This window comes from Orbicella franksi, chromosome 7, assembly GCF_964199315.1.
Source record: "Orbicella franksi chromosome 7, jaOrbFran1.1, whole genome shotgun sequence".
NCBI classification, from domain to species: Eukaryota; Metazoa; Cnidaria; class Anthozoa; order Scleractinia; family Merulinidae; genus Orbicella; species Orbicella franksi.
The window spans coordinates 14,633,508-14,650,640 of NC_138151.1; the positions used below are offsets into that span (position 1 = coordinate 14,633,508).

General features: G+C 37.8%; 1 protein-coding gene across 1 annotated transcript; it reads right to left on the reverse strand.

Annotated features, from left to right (window-relative positions):
* Positions 1–605: 605 nt before the first annotated feature.
* On the reverse strand, positions 606–10,258 carry LOC145492619 (TWiK family of potassium channels protein 7-like). Its single transcript, XM_081472045.1, has 6 exons — positions 10,123–10,258; positions 9,078–9,953; positions 7,015–7,213; positions 4,170–4,362; positions 3,209–3,401; positions 606–2,604 (listed from the first exon to the last, which is right to left on the reverse strand). Exons 2-6 carry the CDS (start codon positions 9,375–9,377, stop codon positions 2,302–2,304), a joined length of 1,188 nt encoding a protein of 395 aa, XP_081328171.1. The 5' UTR covers positions 9,378–9,953; positions 10,123–10,258; the 3' UTR covers positions 606–2,301.
* Between the last annotated feature and the right edge of the window lie 6,875 nt (positions 10,259–17,133).

A 17,133-nucleotide genomic window follows, 5' to 3' on the forward strand; every position in this document is an offset into this window, starting at 1 on the left:
CTCTTTCTTTCCGCTTTCTCCGCCCCATCCTTTACACGAGAGCCTGTTCACAAGCTAAGCGTTTCTTTTGCCCTCAGACAGGCTTTGCTAGCACTGAGTTCGATTGTAGCCGTGAATTCCCTGCGCAAACGTTTTCAAATATGTTACGCATACCGGAGCGAAGTGTAAAGGGATCGTAATATAAAAGATGAAGCGCAAAATTTAAATGTTTCAACGGATCCTTGTGGACAAAGTTAATTCAAGTTATCTGTTGTTGCTGCTGTCATGTTGTATTGCCCAGTTTCACAAACAATTTCGCTTTCGTCTCACCTGCCTGGTTAAAAAAATGTGCGGTGAGCAGAGATTGTCTATTGCCATTAATAAATAACAAAGCAGCTATTTGTGAAACCAAGCAACTACTTTGTTTTTCTGCTTTCTGCTTCTTTCCACCAAGAGCACGTTTTTCCAGTTCAGCCTCAGTGCTCGACGAACAACGAGAGAAAGAGGCCTGGGACTGCTCGTTGTGTTGGTCCAAGAAAATGCATTGACAACTGTGAACTAATAATAATAATAATAATAATAACAATAATAATAATAATAATAACAATAATAATAACAATAATAATAATAATAATAATAATAAGCATTTATATAGCGCTTTTTCCATAAATGTCCAAAAGGGCTTTCCAGTGTACGTAGTAAAATAAAATTATAAATACAAATATAATTAAACAACTTTGGTTATACAAACAGTGCCAAGTTGTTTTATTAGTGTTACGTCGTTACAGTTACTCATTCCCTCCCACAAACTACATGATTATTAATCTGGAAGCCTACCTACTATTATGAGCTCAAGATTTCTCCATATATATGGCGCGTGATAGTTGACGAGGGCGCGGTTATCACTCATAGAAATCGAGAGCGAATGATCTAATTGTTTGAGTTAAAATCTGCTAGTCGTTCAAAACTTTGTCTCATTGAATCCTCTTTACAGACACTTCGAAAGCGCAAAGAAGGAGCCTTTTATTTGTTAACAACTGCACTCTGCTGAGCTACTCACTATCTACAACAGAATAGATAGTGGACTGCGTAGCCAATCAGAGAACGGCATTCGTGATAGAGCGCTAGTAGATTTATACCAAAATCAGATGGTTAATATACCACCACGACAATGGAATTTTCTCACTTTTGATCACATCTCTTTAGTATACATTTTTTTGGTTACACATATACATTCACTCCTAACGAATTCAACAAAAATGTACAGTTTTTACAACAATTGATGACCCGTTCACCAGATACAAAAATAAATTTCGGCAATAGTGTTTCTTTCGGTATTGTTCTAATTAAGGGAAATACTGTATATACATTCACTTCACAGAGGAAAATAAAAATAACCACAGTTGCACTGTACTAATAACAAGCTATACTTGAATTTTCTAAGCATGCCAACAGATAAGTCCCAGTGGCACGTTATGTTTAATTGAAATATAAATTGATTTGCCAACATTTTACTGCTCCAGTAAACTTGAAAGTACGCCACGCTATCAAATGCGCATGCGTCAAGCAGAATTAAAATCTCAACAATTACCCAGAGCCTTTTGTATTGAAAAGCCTCGGAGAGCTCAGAAAACAAAAGGATCTAAAAGCCATTTTTATTTCTGTTTAGTTTTGTTGAACGACTGAATTGAGAGTGGCTGATATGAGGCAAACCACCAATGCACAAAAGGTGTTTCTTGTGCCATAGTCCAATTGCGTAAGCTTCAGTGACTAACGGCTGATAACAGCTGTCCCGCGGGTTGGAGGATGCGTGGGGCTCAATAACGGAACATCTTGCCCTCATGAGACTGCTATCTGTCCACTGAAACTAAAATGACGAATCCATAGCTCACCGCTATAAACGATTTGGACCTTAAAATCGCGCCCCGTCGCAAACGACATGAGAAGGCGGATTTTACAAGTCTTTTTTACTAGTCGTCGATAGCTCCTCATTGGCTAGGGGTCCAAAAGCGATACACACTATCTTTCATGTCTTCTCTCACAAGAACAATCTGCTCTCCCATTCTGTTGTTTGCTAGTGATTTGGTATGGCTTGCCTAGCACGCTGTTTTGATGACTGTAATAAAACTGATTATTTTCATAGAACTGAGTCGCCCAAATAATGGCCCACCAGAAAATTGTCGACTATTTACTGAAATTTCGTTTGAAATTTTATAAATAAATAAAAAAGGTTGACGAATTGAACAAAAACCCACATTTCGATAACTGATGGGGACATATTTGAGAATTTATCTGGGTTCCAGGCTACTGAAGCAAAGCATGTTAAGGACTATTCTCAGTGCTTCCGTAAGATTTCCCGCCATTTGTATCCTGCGTGGCTATGGCGCTGTCATCCCCAGACCCTCTCCTTCCTCTATTTCCGTTACCGTTGCCGTTGCCGTTTTCCTCGTCTCCAACCCCCACGGCTGAGCCAACAAAAGAAGAGTCCGACATCTCGGTTTCTTTGAGTTTCTCAATGAACGAAGCTTTCTGCATTTGGTGGTGTATATTTGAAGCGATCATACTGAGTGTGATTGACAGGACAGACAGGCCAAGGTACACCAGTAGAACATTCACGAAGACAAGCTGGAAAAGATTGCAAAAGATTTCATGCTAAATTTAGCATATCTGTCTCTAGTTACGTATAAAGGTCTGATTTTGTAGAATGATACCATAAAAATGAGAGAAACCGATTTACAGAAAACATGAAGAAATTTAAAACTCGAACTAAAGCTGATATTTCTTTAGAAGTTTAATTTTTGAAGTTTAAAAAAGTAATAACAATTAAAACACCTTGTTGGGTCTTAACGTAAATACTAGAGCCTGAAGATCACAAAACCGTTAGTCCCAGAAGAAACAAGAAAAGGATGTTTTTTTTCCAAGATAATTCGTCAATTTTAACTTGAAAAACTGATGTCGCATAAACAACATCTAATAGATATGAGTAGAACGTTATAGTAAGTCAAGTCTTTTATGTAACACATTTTCCTGTAGAAAAATCTTATTATATACCTGAGAAAATTACTTCATTGTGATTAGCTGAGAGCAGGCCAATTTAACGTTAAAGAAAATTTTCAAATATCACTAATTAATTACTTAATTGCACTTGCATTCATACGATTACCTAGATACGAATTGAGGTAGAGCTCAGGGTTTTAACGGTGAAAGCCAAAAAGGAAGCAAAACTTACGTGCTCTTTTGCCGGAACGACATCGCCAAATCCAATAGTTAGATACGTTATGTATTGAAAATATAGTGAGGTACCAAAGTCCCATCCTTCTATCCAACAATACAGCCCTGCCATAGCAGCAGTGAACAGAACCAGTATTAGCAAACCCATCCATAATGGTGCGTCTACCTGACCATCATCTCCGTCTTGTACTCTGAAATAACATGTAAGTTAACTGATTAAGGTCCGGGAATGAGCGTGTAACATAGCTAACTAAACGGTTGGAAATAAAATCACGATAGAAAGTTCTGGATCAAACGGTCGGGTTTGAGCTCTGGCCGGGATCACTGTCTTCTTCTTCTTCTTCTTCTTCTTCTTTTCTTTTTTTTTTTGGGACAATGCTCTTTATTCTCGCAGTGCCTCTCTCCAGCCAGGTGTATAAATGGATACCGGTGAACTGCAAGGGCCACTTGGAAATATGTTCGGGGGAAGGGTAAGGCTTAACCTAGTACTGAGACTAGCATCCCATCCAGGGGGGCGGGGGAAATACCAATATCAGTTAGTGATTTCACCTTGTGATTGCATTCAAAAGAGAGACAAATTTAACAGTGTGTCACTATTGATTGTTTTTCCACTCAGTGAAGTTAAATGATGTCACTTTAGTTATAGCATCAGTGTTCACAAAGCGTCACCTAGCTTTCTTAATATAATACGCAAACATTGTTTGAATCGGTTATTTGTAAATATGCATGGCGACTAGTTATGGCGACTCTGAATGAAACAACTTATAAATAGGGTGGAGCCTCGCTCCATCTACTCTTCTATATGTAATTTGTATACATATATATGCATTCTATTCTTTTCCTGAGGCCTCTGTAAAATTAATGTTTGTGAGAGTTTAAATTAAAATTGAATTAAATTGAATTGGAACTTGTAATAAAAATTTACAACGAAAGACATCAGGTGATTCCAATGTACTTACGTTCGCTCATATTGATAGGATGTGTGAACTTTTCTGTACCACTTAAGCAGCCATGCACATGCGTCATTGATATAGTCACCCAAGATTTTACCGACGATAGCAAGCAGTGCCAGAGTCAGCGGTATTCCTAATAAAGCATAGATGACGCAAATGAGGCGGCCACCTACTGTTACTGGGGACAAGTTTCCATAACCTGGAAAAAAGATGAACGCCATTTTAAAAATTACTGCATATTGATTTGTTAGAGAGGCCCTGTTAGGTGGGGTACCCATGTCCCCTGTCTGAATTTCGCCACCAGCCATGTCGGCATTTCGCAAGATTCCTATGTCGCCTGTCGGAATTTCGTCTCAGAGGAGTTGTGTCGGGAAATTTGACCTTGTTCGATTAAAACGAAGCTACACGTATAACACACCGTAATACCTTTGTTTATCAAAAAAAACAAAAACAACAACAACAACAAAAACCGACACAGTGCTCTCAAGTCTCACGCATTGAGCATGAGGCTCACGCAAACGAATTCAATCTTGCGCTCTCACGCTGAAACTATTATTTCTCACGCATTGAAGGTTCCTTGCTGTCTTAGTCCAGTACTTATATAATTAAGTATCTCTTTGGATATAATTTACTTCTTGTATGCTTTGCACTTACTTCGAACACTTTTCAGCAATAGGAATTCTTATGCAGAGCCAGCATTTCTCCGGTCAGTGGGTTTAATAATTATTTTAAGGTTACTTTTAAAACATCACATTTCGACTCAGAATGAAGGAAAAGACTTCTTAGCTACTTCAATTTTTCAAAATTTTCTAAGGGGCTGGGGGCATGCTGGGGGGGGGGGGCATATTGGGGGCATGCTTTCTAAGGGCTTGGGCATGCTTTCAAGCGCTGAAGTTGCTAACCTCCTAGGAGATGTGGGGGCATGCTCCCCCGGGAAATTTTGAAATTTAGACGCTTGGAATTGCTATTTTCAGCCATTTTCCAGTCAGTATTTGGACCTAAAGTACAATCGAACCTATGACTATTTTTACCATGTTTATTTTTAACAAGCGTTCTTTAACTTAAAATCTCAACGGCCTCAATCAGATACAAAGTAATCTCTCCTGTCTATAATCTTCCTTTGAATTTGGCGTAACCCTTACTTTCAGCTGAAGACGAGAAGACCTTGGCAGCTTTCCCCTGTCTCTCTTTTCCTTCCATAATGCCATTTGTTGATAATACAACTGCATATTCTTTTACTGGTGACCCACTGATAAAAATATGAAGCAGACTTTCGAAGATTTCTTTCCTTTTTCCTTAAGTGTGTTTTTAGGCGTTTTAGGCCACTGCTCTCTCAGCTGAGAGTGAGAAAAATACTAAGCAATGACGGACTCGATTTATTCGACGTGGACGTTTTAGCATATATATAAGAAAGCCTGTGTTTCACGACCCGTCGACATCGCGCGTGGGGGAGGAAAACACATTTAAAACTCTGGAAATGCGTCTTCACTTCGACTCAGACGTTTAAAACAATCACTGCATTCTCAGTTCCGAAATTCGTTGTCGGTCTATCTTGCCATTGGCGTCGCTTTCTCTATTTCGCTAGAGTAGTCTGTTGTTCGTCGCCAATTCATAGCTCTCATGTCGCCGTTTCAAGGCCATGTCGCTTGTCGGAATTTACCCCTAACAGGGCCTCGTTAGAACACATGTTGCTTCAGGGTCGATGAAATCAATTAACACAAATATAAGATATTATAGCCCACGCCCAATTTTCGCGCAATTCTATTGGCTACTTTACGTCACGTGGTGCAAAATTACTGGGCAGTTATCACGCAATAACCTCCACCTGCGTCGATAATTGCCCTGCGACTGTTTCTGTCGAACAGAAACAAAGCTAAAAAGAATAAATCCAGCTCTAGAATTTCACCTTTTCATCTTTATTATTTTTCATGGAAGAAAAACACTCTTTTCGTGGAATCCGCTGATAATGACATTAAAAAAAAAAAACTGGTCGCCAATGCTGTTTCGATAAGTACAAAAGAGTCAACAAAATATGCAGAAAATTAATGGGAGGGTTATAAAATGAATAAACCCCTTGCTGGCTCGCTGGTATGTTGGTTGATAATGTCCTTGGCTGAGAGATTGTCCTCAAAATTTCACATTTGCCCTCGAAGCTTCGCTTCTCGACCACATATTCATTTTTCGGACAATATCTTAGCCGCGGACATTATAAGCCGACATATCAGGCGCCAGAAGGGGTTTATTTACTAAATTTAATGCCATGTTTAACAACACCACTTCATAAGAGTACAATAGCTTTCATTTGAATTGTCACCCACAGGGTTTCATCCACAGATTCAAAAGTTAGAGCCATATTGTAGAGCAGTACCCCATGAAAGTACTGCTCGATAGCTTTCATTTTAATGGCCATACGTCAGGGTTTCATCTACAGACCTAAAAGTTAGAACCACCTTGTACAGCTTAATAAACAGTACCACATGAGAGCACTGCTCAATAGCTTTCATCTGAATGGCCACACACTAGGGTTTCATTCACAGACTTGAAATTAGAATCATTTTGTACAACATAATAAACCGGTACCGCATGAAAGTACTGCTCAGTAGCTTTCATTTGAGTGGTCTCGCAATAGGGTTTGATTCACAGACTTCAAAGTTAGAACCATCTTGTAAAGCATTACAGACAGTAACATATGAAAGTCCTGCTCAATAGCAGTTCATTTGAATGGTCACACATTAGGGGTTCTTCCACAGACTAAAAAGTTTCATAGAACCAAATTTTTACAACATACTTATCTACAATCATTTTAATAGTATGATTGGTTCTCCCAGCTCTTAATTAATTACTTGCTTACCGATTGTCGTGGTGACTGTCATACAAAAGAATATGGAATTGTAAATGTTCCACTCCGCTTTAGAAGCTGCTGTACGTTGACTACTTATTGCAGCAAGAACTTCTTCAAACTTTGCTAGATCTTTCGATGTAAGATTCTGCACTAATTCTTGAATACTTAGTCCACTGGATAGCGACACGTTCTGACTAACATCCGAATTCTGATGAGATAAAATTATACATTGCATAATTTATTTACAGGTATTTAAAGCAAAATGAGTTAGCAAGAGACAAAGAAGCTAATATGAAGCAACAAGAACAAAGCATTTCTGAACTGTGTAATGCCGTGCACCGCTCATTTTGCTGCTTGCTAATTGGTTCAACATTTAGATCTCGTGCAACATACACTGACCAATCGCATTGAAGCTGTTTCTTTCGCAGCCAATAAGAAGCGAAGAACTATCGTGTTTTCACGTATGCACTTTTCCCGCCTTTTGCAACGGGTCACATGCTTCTAACTCGAGCTGCTATTGGTTTATTGGGAATAACTTACCTCAATCTGTATTCTGAGACATTCGTGGAAGAACTGCCTCTTTATTCAGGCCACGGTTTTGTATTGATCATGTAGAACAACAAATTAAATCAAAGCCAAGACAGATGTGCCATTAAACGTGATTAAACAACGAAATGGTTGAACTAAATCGCCGTTTCAAAAAGACTTATCGAAATACAAAACCCTTCTTTGTACTTTCTTGTAAATTGTAGTCGAGGCATTTAAAGAATTTCAATTCTCGACTGTTTTTGTTTTTTTGTTTTTTTGTTTAAAAAGCTATTAAAAACCGGCAGGATTTTCACCATAAAAAATACAAAAAAAAGATTAAAGGCCATGCTACTGTGATTAGCAAAATAGGTTAAAAGCTTTTTCATTACCATTTCGAAATATCATGCTTCATTTTAAATCAACCTGAAGCGGGCAAAATGGATGTTTTTGCGGTAGCTCAATGCAAGTTTATGGCGAATGTCTTCGTTGAAATTCTGGTCACCCTTTCAATGAGTTCTAATTGAAAATGTTAAATATTGATGAGATCCTCCTTTCAGAATCATCATCCGAAAGAGTGAATCAGAAAGATAGTTTAGTTCCTCCTTCAATAGATGATTTACTTGAGAGAAGAAATGCTAGTTCTCAGTTCTTCATGTTAGTTAAAGATTATCGTGGTAGCATTGCCAAATCAGGGAACTTCTTCTTCTAATATGACAAATTTGGTCCAACGACTAGACGACGACTGCTTTTGTTTTAATTTCCAAAGATTTACATACGAGAAGGGAAGATATTCTCTTAGATTTCGCTAAGATAAAATGTTAGGAGGAAACGATATGGCACTAATATGTTATTCATGCAGACTTTCCAATGATGGAAGCAAGTAAAATTATATTTCTCGACTGTAAAGACCAGTTAAAAGGAAAATGTCCGTGTCGTGGGGATTTGGTGATCAAAATGAAGTTATTAATCACGATTTACATACTCTGATGTATCCTGCGAATTTCTTAATCATAAGTTCACCGTCAGGGAGTAAATTACAGAAATTCGCGCCCTCAAAAAGTTGCAAGTTTTGTTTAATTGTTTCCATATCGCATTTTGTTTTCTCTGAAAAAGAAGCAGCTATTTTGCAAGGTGATTGAGATTCAAACAAGGATCCTACCTTGCCATAACAGTAACGGAACTAAGCTTGATTAATAATAAATAACCTAGTCCTTCATCTGATGGAATTTCTTGTCGCATTTCACATTGTAAAAGTTCTAAGTACAGTGAGATCTTGCTCAAGTCTAAAAATGTTTATCGATACAAACATTGCAAAGGTACTCTAAAATATGTCATCTGTGAGTTTGAGAGCGTCTCTTATATTGTTGTGTTTTGTTTCGGAATTAAAACGCATACAATTAGTAAATTATACATGACTGCGAATTTCCGTGAGCTTGGAATTGTGTTTTCATTTTGTCCACAGCTCTAGCGAGCGAGTCGTTTCGATAAGCGACAGACAGTTCGCGAGCGCGTCAGTTGTCAAATTTTAAGATTTAAAAGCTTACCTTTAAAACGTCGAAAATTTCCACCAATTCTTGCGAAGTATTTACAACAACTTTAGGTTGATTTTCAACAGCCATAAAAATGAGTCCTCCGAGGGTCAAATAAATTGTGTTGAGAAGAATCATAAATAAAGGAAAGGCAGCTCCTTTCTTCTGAATTTTCTTTTGAATCCATTTAAGACACTTCAACGATCCTTTCAATTTCGTGCGATCTATCGTCGGGAGATTCATGTTTGGAAGAATTTTCTTCCGATCTCCCTCAGGTTCCTCTTCTTCGTCTTTTCCTTTGAAAAACTTCGCCATCTTCAGCCTTTGATTGCGGTATATATATAATAGAACACCGACGAAGAATCTTGAAGAGTTGTCTCGCGTACCGACGCTAAGTTATGTAAAGTACCACAACTCCACGATTTAAGCAAATTGTAAGCGCACAGTATTATTAAAACTTGAATGCTGTTAATTCTCTGTTAACAGAAAGTTCTGCTTCTTTCGTGTGCTAACTGTGTGTTGTTTCAGGACTTGGGCTCCAAGCAAACTTGCATCACATGATTGCAAATAAAGTCGTGAACACTGATATTCCTTCGAGATTTGAAAACCATTGGAGCGAACCTGAAAACCACAACCCACGAATTCAGTGTCAAAAACGCATTGGACCAGATAAAGTATTCACAAATCTACTCTCCTCAATCATGCCCGGGACAATTGTTTGGCGCCTCGTTCTCTCGCATTAAGCATGCATCTTCGAAACAAAATCCAGTCGACGAAAACGTAGTTCCAAACTTGAAAAAGTCTTCACTTAACATTCTTGTTTCAGCGTGAGTTTGTCGAAAGCTAACTTCTTTCTCTAGCTTTCTGTGTCACCAACCTCCGCATGGAATCCTGCAAGGAAGATAATAATTACAAATTCAAATGTATTATCAAATGCAAACACAAGCAAAGCAATAACATATGCCAATTTATAGAGATAAATTGTTTTGTCATTGCGCGCGCTCAAACTATACGCACGATCGATTTTGCAACGAACTACAGTGACTTGTAAATTTCGTACCTTTCTGACGTACAAACGAAAAAAGCAAGCTGAAGGAAGTTCTAGTTTATACAACCGTCTTTGCAATTTATGAATACAACGTTCCTTTGCAAACACAATGGAAAGTGATTTGCGATTAATTAGCAGTGAACAACGCTCCTTTATACAATACAGTCGAGTAATCGCATAATCGCGAAAGGTGTTATAATATGAGTTTCAAACTAGTTAACGTTATATTTCATAATTTTTGAAAATCAGCAATATCATAATATTAAAAAACGCCTATTTAGTGCGATGTCATTAATATGCGTGCCTGTTAGAATAAAAAAAAACAGATTGAATGAATTTGGAGCGTACTTTAAAACTTTTCGAACAGTGCTTTCGTTATTATTATTTTTTGTTTAAGTTTTCGGCGTTGTAAAATTTTTGGAACTGAACTTCAAAACATCGAAATGGGTCGGGAAGGGAGGGGACTGAGGTATGCGTAATTTTAGCATTGTTACGAATGGGATAATAAACGACAGTATTTTTTCTTATTTTCAATACTTTAAGAAAGTGGATTGAGAGAGGTCTCCGATCCGAGGATGGCCAGTATATATGGGTTATTGAACTAGCTTGTTCGGTCAAGACGGCTGGATATCGGCCAAGATCTTTTTCTGTGTGTTTATGGACCAAGACGGACCGAGCCAGCTTGGTCATTAATGGATTTATTATATGGCTTGGGCAGGATTAACTATCTTAATTCCATAGAAATAGGCCATTTCAGAGTTGTTTAATTGCGTGCCTCTGTTTCAAAACTCGTCTTTGTGCAAAACCATTCATATGAAAATATCTTCCGCCTACCAGGTTCATTTTCATACAAATCAAACTCATTTTCATTTAAACGGCTTTACACGCGGACTCGTTTTGAAACAGAGGCACAAGGTAACTCAGAAATGGCCTGTTAATTGAAAACGAGCAGTCTGATTCTTTCAGCGTCACCAATTGTTTGATATGTTCCGACATATAGAAAACCATATACTTGATATGTACACAGCTTTGTACGCGCGAAAATAATGATATTTTCCGTTCCAGAGTCTAAAGATAGACTGCCCTGCTCCTTAAAATGCTCGTACATCCTCCATAGCAATGAATGTTATTCATTTGGGAACGAGGTCGTTAATTTTGTTACAAAAACTCAAGGCGTTGTTCAAATAAAACCAGCATAAATAACTCTGAATAGCCTCGAGCTTTCAAATAGGTTAAAAACCTTATTTCATCCTGAACAAAACAACTTCACTTTCTCCTTAAAATACAATTAAGAAAACAATGATATGGGCAACGTTAGGTTTTAGTGTCTTTAAACAAAATATCGAATCAGTCAGATTAAATAATTCAGTGTAAATTTTACTCACAATTGGAAACGATGATGTTCCGCTATTTTCTTCAGGATGTTTCATTGTTGACAAAACATGTTTGAATATATAATTCTAAGTTAAAGTTGGTTTCAAAATCACTTATCGAACCGTTGGAGCATGACGTTCTCCTAATTATATCACCACTTTGAGCGGGTTTTGGCATCGTTTGACTAATCACAACCAGGTTAAACCTGAAAGGATGTCACGCCGTAGAAGTCAAAATTGCCACATGCTACTTGCTGTTTCTTTGTTTTCAAATGGGTCTCAAATAGTAAACCAATGGAGAGAGAGATTTTGACAAGTAGTTAGAAATAAACCAACTTTCAGGAGTGGATTTTAATAGGAGGCAGAGATTGGGAGAAGGTAGACGATTTGAGCATTAATTGGACAGTGTACGCGTCAAGCTTGTAATTGGACAGTACACGTCATTTAAGTAAACTGCTGTGTTTTTCAGCATTCATAACGACGTTTAATCGTTCTGCGCTCAGTCGATGGTTTGTTCGTTTCTCGAATTTTGTCATAGTTTTGATTAATTGGTAACAGGACATCGCGTCGTCCAATTTAGTCTGTAATCATACTCGTGATTAACAAATCGGACTCCCGGCCGCTTTGCGGTCGTCCGATTTTGTTAATCACTCGTATGATTACAGACCGAATTGGACTCCACTCAGTCCTTTTACCATTATTATTTATTATTATTATTATTATTATTATTATCATTATTATTATATCTCTCAGCAGGACCAATAATCAGGGACGGAGACCGTAAGCGCGCGCCATTTCTAGAATTTTTGGGCTGTCCTTATGATATGGGACAATTTTTCTATTTTTAGAACAAATTGCGCCATCATGACGTCATATATCCGCGCGGATCCACGCACATGTCAGGGGCTCTCGCGTGGATGTTGTCACGTTGCGTGATCAACTGGTGAGAGTCACGAGATTCTCTTGCAGATTTTTCACAGCGATGGCAGGGAATATGGCAGGGAATAAGAACCAGGGCTCTTGTATGTAGTTCTGAGCTAATGGAAAACGAGAGTTTTTCAGGGTCGAAAACATGACTTCAATTTCGCGCTGTGAATGAACAGTTAAGGTGGGACTTAAAAACCTAAAAACACTTAAAAACACATCATGTTTCAAACATTTTTTCGTGGCTAAGAGTTAACTCCAAACCATGGCAAAGTATACATTCTTAAAAAGCTTAAAGAGCAAAGATTATGAAAAAAATATTTGTGTACCCTATAACTGTATTGTAATCTGACACCGGCTGATTAAATCTGCCACCTGCTGGGGAATGCCAGGGCTTACTTGAGAAAAGATAACTCCTACTAGAACTGATCAAAAGGAATAATTTTTACATTTTACAAAAGAAGACAGACAGCTTGCTGGGATAAGCATAGGGATTTTTGAAAAGTTAAAAGCACGTGAAATTATGACCAGTTAAATCTGATACAGAAAATCTAGCATACGTTTCAATACATAACTTTGACAGAATGCACTGGATGGAAAAGTTCTATGCTTATCCCACAGAACGCACTGAAAATAACAAATCCTGAAAATTTTAGCTCAATTGAATAAATCCTTCTCAAGATATCTTTTCTAGAAGGCGAAAATAACTCGTTTTGAGAAAACGAGCTTTAAACTTACAGTAACTTGTCAAAATAAAACTTCAATTCGAGTTTCGTAAAAAACAAAACTTTGAATTTCTTTCAGAATTTTAGGTTAAGTCCCGCCTTAAGGAACTTAAGAACGGTGCCTACTTTTGTTAGTGCGCACACTTTCTGCGCATCACGCAAAGGCATGGTTTAAGTGCCACGCTGGGTTGACATTGACGCAATCAACTGCGCTACCAAATACACGACTAAAATGAAAGAAAAATTGTCCTGCTGTGATCAAATCAAGTTTAATGAACCTTCTCTTGCCTGTTCTTAACCAGAAACACCAGACTAGAAGGATATCGCTAACCACTAACTGTTAACGTCTTCCAGCTGAAAACCTAACTGTTTTCTGTCGAAAATTACACTGAAATCCAACTTTAAACATGTACCTAGAGATGACGTAGTACGCGCGTAAAACAAGTGTGAGATACGCAAATGTTTTACTTACTAGGGAGGTGAAAAGAAAAAATGTAACGGACACCGTAAAAGTTTTCAAAAAAGATCAATAACTTTACAAAACGCGTGGTTACCCCTACATTTTATGTAATGAAATGAGACTGGCAAGCCTATTCAACACGTAATTAGTTTCTGGTTGTGAGCAAAAGGTATTTAGACTGTATTTTAACTGAACCAGAGGAAGGCTGTCAGAGACACTAAAAGCGCTGTTGCAACGATTTTATTATTAAAAACATACCAAAAACGGTTTTTATGTTACCATTTGCCATTTAGTTTTAAGATCTTTATAAATGTGTTTGCTTTTTTGTATGTAAAGGCGAATTCTAAGGAAATCTGTGAAGAAACATCCTTTCCTTCTTTTTTCAGAAAAATGCTGATGTCAGCATTTTGGTTGAGATTCAAGGCTAATTATCTCGAAAAAATGCGTGGCTACCCCCATTTTTCTTTGTGGATTCCAATAGCCCTGGCAAAGATCTACTTTTTCCGCGTAGTCCTAAGCTGGCGCAAAAACCTTTGTATTTAGTAGGCACCGTCCTTAAGCACCAGATTCGCGCTAGTTGTACGCGTGAGCTTTTGCCTTTGTTCTGTGAAGAAAAGTTATGTGACAAAACTCTTTTCTCTGGGATCGAGTTAATTTGTGAGTTTCCCAAGCAGTGCTTAATCATAACCAAACCCTGTTTTTGATAGTTTCTCGTTGTTTCTGTTTGTTTGGCGAGTTTGCAAAAGTTTTTGAAAGGAAAGTCTGACGCGTACATTAAGTAGTTCATTTGCATAGTGCAGCGCGTGCACTTTCAAATCCGAGTCGGTGTTTTCAATTGTCAACAAATCTTGACAAAAATTTTTTTCGTTTTTTTCTGCCGAGATGCTGCAACAATTTTTGCTAAAGACAAAAGGCTACTAACAACATGTGTGTTTCTTTAACGTAGTGAAACTTTGCACTGCGAAATAAAATAGACAAGGATTTTTGACAACTCAACCAACAAAATCGAAATCGTTATTCGAGTTGATTAAAGAAAGCGTCATCGTAATTTTGCTGATTATTTCTGCTGTATTCACCTATTTTAAGCTAAGCTTTTAATATGTTCTCAAACAGTTATCAACCTTAAACATATTTAAAAACTAGAGATATTATATGAGTTCGATGTACGTTTTCACGCGAAAGTGCGGAAGTCCAATTTGTCATGTTTTACTGACTGTACAAAACACGCATCGGCGGGCACTCTTATTCATCGACAACAGACAATTTATTGGATTTTTACACAAACAAAACTGAACAGCATCTACAGACATAAACTTTATTATCACTTATTGGGCCTTGATAAAATATCAAGCGTTGCTTACAATTCAGGCGAATTTCAATTCAAACTTGCAATTATTATTATTATTATTATTGTTATTATTTTTATTAATAATATTATTATTATTATTATTTTTTACTTTTCGGTCGAGATAGACTACGCAATCCTCGCAAGCTTGTGGCAAGAGGAGGGAAACGTTGAAGTCCTGAAACGCTGCTATATCCAAATATATCCTACTAGTTTTTTGCTGTGCTTTGGAAAAGCTGTTAATCTTCAACATATGTGAAACTTAGAGTGGAGTAATGTGGAGTTCTTGTAAAAGAAGCAGCAGAACACAACTTGGTCAGTGATATAAAGCGGCACATAACTAAATTCGACACTGTCTTACTTCACTCAAACTGGAACAGCTTACGACGAAAATACTGAAGTAAACTTCCAACAGACATGAACGTATTGAGTTGTGGGCCAAAAGCATCAAACACTTCGGGAATTTCGGCCGCCATTTCCCCACGCTACATCCGCAAAAATCCTCGCAGCATGAACGCGCGTGTGCCACACATGATGGCGCAATTTGTTCTAAAAATAGAAAAATTGTCCCATATCATAGGGACAGCCCCAATACTAGAAATGGCGCGCACTTACGGTCTCCGTCCCCGATTATGGCTCCTGCTCTCAGTTAGTACTGTGGTTATTAGTGTAACTGGTCAATTTAGCGGCCCGTATTCTACTGTACGGTCCGCATTTTTTCTTGCCAAAATGTTTCGTGATTTATCGCCAGGTGTTCTTAACTTTTTTGGCAAGTAAAAGCTTAAAACTTTCTTTTACTCCTGAAATTGTGTATTAAAACCCGCTAACGACTTAAGAGTCACTCAACAACGATGTCAAATTGACTCGTTTTGCTTTCGAGGTGCGTCAGAAATTGAAGCCGTTCGGCGTAAATAGAAATCTCGGTCCATAACTTATAGTACGGTTCTCGAACTCGGTTAGTAAGAAGTAAGAAGTAATAATAATAATAATAATAATAATAATAATAATAATAATAATAATAATAATACTGATACTGATACTGATACTGATACTGATAATGATAATAAAAACAATACTAGTACTAATAATAATAAAAATAGTAATAATAAAAACCATTAGGAATGTTATGGCAAAATCGAAATAAACTGCAAACACTTCGGACAGGTACCTCGTTATAATTGCAAGTATTGTTTCTACCAAAATAGTTGTGGTATTGCTAGTGTCTTGGTGTTTAAGTTTTCAATTAGCCTCCAATTCTCAAATTGTAACATTTTGGCGGGATGCCCCATGGATTCTAACACCCCAAGGTACCAGCCTTCGACCCCCCACCCCACCCTCCGCTTTGAAAAATCTCGGATCCGCCCCTACGTTTCCACCAATTCAGGAAATGCGAGAAAGAGTCCACCAAAATCTAAAGCTTTTTGAAAAAAATCGTGTCTAAAAATTCAGTATTCTATTTGTTTCTTCACGGCCAAAATATCAAATTCGTGGGCAATTGCCCAGGCCTTTTTCCGCTCATTTATAATTAGCAAGTGAAGGAGAATGTTGTTTCCACGGCCTCGCTTCAAAGCGAATGAGTAATGTTGTACTTAGAATACTAGCAAGAGTACGGCATCTAAAAAAGTATATTTGTCATTTTTTCCCGCGAAATGACAAAGGATACTTTTAGTGGAGAGGTCCACAATACGCCGAGGGAATTTGAAAACACAACAATGACCGGTCATGTTGGATTTGTGTTTGAGCGAAAACTTAGTCAGGGAAATCACATGATTATCGTCACGCCATCGTTTCCGAAAAGCTCCGTTTTTAAAATTTCCGTCCACACGAAAACAAAAAGCCGGAGTGTTCAAATTCCTCGACCGGTTTGAAGAGCGTTTTCGAAAAGCTGTGTTTTCGTGACGGATTAGCGTGGACAGTAGGCCTAACCGTAGAAATTAAGCTCCTTTTTCCAATTTTTCCGGCGTTGAGTGGATGCTGCCTAACTGTATGAAGTTCAATTAACAAAACGGCAAAAGGCAAAAATGAGCTTTGCAGTTTGTCTCAGGGCTGTTTGTTTAGTAAAGTGAAGATATTTGTTTTAGCAGTGAATAGCAGGAGACGTCTTTCTATTTTTGTTGGTATATTTAGATATTACAAGAAATGAACACAAAATCAGAGGACACTTTTGCTGTTTGCCATTTGCCGTGAACTTTATGC